Consider the following 3,281-nt stretch of genomic DNA (forward strand, 5'->3'; position numbering starts at 1 on the left):
TGCCCCTGGTTTCCCAGGGATGGAACTATTAATATTGAAACTTGGAACAAAGTAGGTGAAAGACTCCAGGGCTATTATGCTGTGCATGGTCCTGAGAAGGTACCTATTGATACCTTTACGCTTTGGACTCTAATAAAAGAATGTCTCAGAGGAGACACAGGAGATGAGAAGTGGCAGCGGACCACTCGCTCAACAGAAAAGTTAAATCCTGCCTTGTGATCAAAATCTCTTGATCATATCCCTTCGTCTATGCCATCGGCACCCCCACCCTCCCCTCCCCAGTATGAGCAACCTTTGATTTGTAAATTAGCAAACGACTTGCCGCCTTGTAAACCTCCTGGCACTAACATAACAAAGGATATTTTACCCCCTGATGATTGGGGAGAGTTAGAAAAAGAGGCTGCTGAATATCACCATAAGGATTTAGCGGCTGTATTCTCAGCGTTACAGGCTGATGATGCCGCTGTGCAAACACAACAGACAGTCGATCAGGCTCGATCAGATCCCCTTGCTGTTTTACCTGCCTTTCGAGCAGGGCGAATGCCTCCCCCGCCTGGAGTAGATGCTTTGCTTATGCAACAATCCCCTATGCAATTAGCGCTCAAAGAAGCAAGGAAAGCTGGGGAAACAATTGATGAATTTTCTGGGCAACTTTTTCCGTCTCAAGTTTTCCCTGTCATACAGCGTCATCTTGCAAACGGTGGCATTCTGAATGATTATGAGCCTATTCCTTTTAAACAACTGAAAGAGCTTAAAGCTGCTAATATTCTTCCCCCTTCTGACTGGAAAAGCTTGGCAAAGGCTGTGTTAAGTGGAGGTGAATATTTGCCTTGGACTTCCGAATATGCGGAACGGTTCTTCTTGTGCCCCTTTATTACCAGCTCCTCATTTTGGAGTGAACCCCAGAGGATTAATGCCTAATGATTTATGGCAGATGGATATCACGCATGTACCTTCTTTTGGAAAATCTTCTTATGTCCATGTAACAATTGACACTTTCTCTCACTTTGCAGTAGCCTCAGACTTGTCTGGTGAAAACTCTCTCATGTATGCAACCATCTTTTGCATTGTTTTAGCGTAATGGGAACACCGAAATCATTAAAAACCGATAACGGGACAGCTTATGTAAGTAGTGGTTTTGCAACCTTTTGTCGACATTTTTAAATTCACCATAAAACTGGAATTCCATATAAACCAGAAGGCCAAGGTATAGTAGAAAAATTTAATCATTTATTGAAAACTCAACTAAAGAAAATAAAAAGGGGGACATGAGGAATTAAAGATACTCTGTCCTCTATGTTAGCACATGCATTATTTGTTTTAAAATTTTTTGACATTGGATGATGACAGAAAATTGGCTGCGGATAGACATTGGAGTAATAAAACAAGAAATAAACCAATGGTATATTGGAGAAATCCAATGGACGGTAAAATTTATGGTCCTGATCCTGTACTAATTTGGGGCAGAGGATATGTTTGTGTTTTCCCTACAAAAAAAACAAGACAAAACCTCACCATGGTGGATACCGGAGAGATACGTCCATCATGCCCAAAACCAGGATGGGAGAACTGCGAAGGAAGATGCAGAGACTGACTCTAACCCAGACATGGGAAAGAAAGATGCAAGAGAGAATACGACTAATGGCCTTAATCCTTAGTACCTTGTGGATCCTACATCATGGCTGTAATGCAGAAACGTATCGGGCATTTGTACCCAATCCTCCTATCATTCATCCAGTAACATGGGATGAACCCGTGGACATTCCGGTTTACAACAATCAAACAATGTTTATGGGGCAATATTCAGATGGACACATAATAGAGTTCTCTGCGCGTTTTAATTATTCTGGAAAGGTTGATGGTATGCCTATATGTTTTCAGATGAACCAAACACAATCCCTGTGTGAGAAAGTGGTAGTGCAGCAAGATTGGGATACCAATGTTTCAACAGGAATTCATTGGGCTCTGAATTTTCTCTATATAGATTTAGCTAAAGGGACAAGAGGTTCTGGAACACCTCCCTTAAATTTTCCTTTATGTCAAAGCACAATCACTCCAAAAACAGAATTTGCACCTTTATGGAGAGCATGTCAAGCTAACGAAACAGTGTGCATTGATTCCACTATCTGTGATTGGAATATGATAGGAAATCAAGGGCGACCAATTAATTTGGTCTCAGGAATTTGGACAAAAAACAATCATACGTTCTATTCTAATTTATGGAAAGCAGTCGCAGCCATGGAAAAAGTCAAAGCAAAACGATTAAACTTGACTTGGATTCAAATAAATAATAAATGGGCAATGACTGCAGAGAGTTATACAACTGAGTTTTATATGCGAGCTTGTGTTCCAGAACCTTATGCCTTTTTAAGCGGACCGCTAAATATTGTGAATAGCATAGTGAGTTGTACCGATTGTGTAATCTCTAATTGTCTTAATAGTAGCAGTAGTTCCTTCTTGTTAGTAAAGCAACCCAATTACGTCTATCTTCCTGTAAATTTGACACATTATTGGTATGCTGACAAGGGAATGGAAATTCTCCAAGAAGCTTCTTTGCAATTAATAGAGAGATCTAAGCGAATGGTCGGATTAATAATAGCCGGAATAGCTGCGCTCATTGCTGCCATAGCAGTAACTACAGTAGCTTCTATTTCTTTAACAACTAGTATTCAGACAGCAGCTTATGTTAATGAATTATCAGTTAATGTATCTAAAGCGTTACAAAATCAAGCTACATGGGATGAAAAGATTGAACTGCGTCTCAATTCCTTAAAGGATACAGTAGACATCCTGGGAAGACAGTTACAAATTATAGCTACTCGTGAATCCCATGCAGAATACCGAGCTATCTGTGTGACTCCTGTTGAATACAATAATACCAAATTCTCTTGGAACAAAATACAAGATCATCTTCAAGGCGTATGGAATAATGCGAACACATCATTAGATCTTAGGGAATTGAGACAGCACATTCACGATATGATACGATCGCACCATATAGATCTTTCAGTAGCAACTCAAACTACTACATTTATAAGCGCTCTAAAATCTGCATTTCCGTCCTTCAAATCATTTAGAAATGAATTTATGGGCTGATAGTCATTGCCATAATGATAATAATAGGAATTCTTGCTTGTCCATGCTTGATGAAAATGATAACAAATAGACTCCAAAATTTGCGTATAAATCTTAAAAAATTGGAAATGGAAAACACAAAAAACAAACCACCACCACCCCTGGTCTAATAAAATAGAAAAGGGTGGAATGAGGAAGACTGTTAA

General features: G+C 39.5%; 1 protein-coding gene across 1 annotated transcript; it reads left to right on the plus strand.

The window, feature by feature from the left end:
* Positions 1-1,545: 1,545 nt before the first annotated feature.
* On the plus strand, positions 1,546-3,096 carry LOC122190977 (endogenous retrovirus group K member 9 Env polyprotein). The gene has a single exon (XM_042891161.1). It carries the CDS (start codon positions 1,546-1,548, stop codon positions 3,094-3,096), a length of 1,551 nt encoding a protein of 516 aa, XP_042747095.1.
* The last annotated feature ends 185 nt before the right edge of the window (positions 3,097-3,281 follow it).

Source organism: Lagopus leucura, unplaced genomic scaffold (genome assembly GCF_019238085.1).
Source record: "Lagopus leucura isolate 7727_CA_CO unplaced genomic scaffold, USGS_WTPT01 35262-0_obj-0_obj, whole genome shotgun sequence".
In the NCBI taxonomy this organism is placed as follows: Eukaryota; Metazoa; Chordata; class Aves; order Galliformes; family Phasianidae; genus Lagopus; species Lagopus leucura.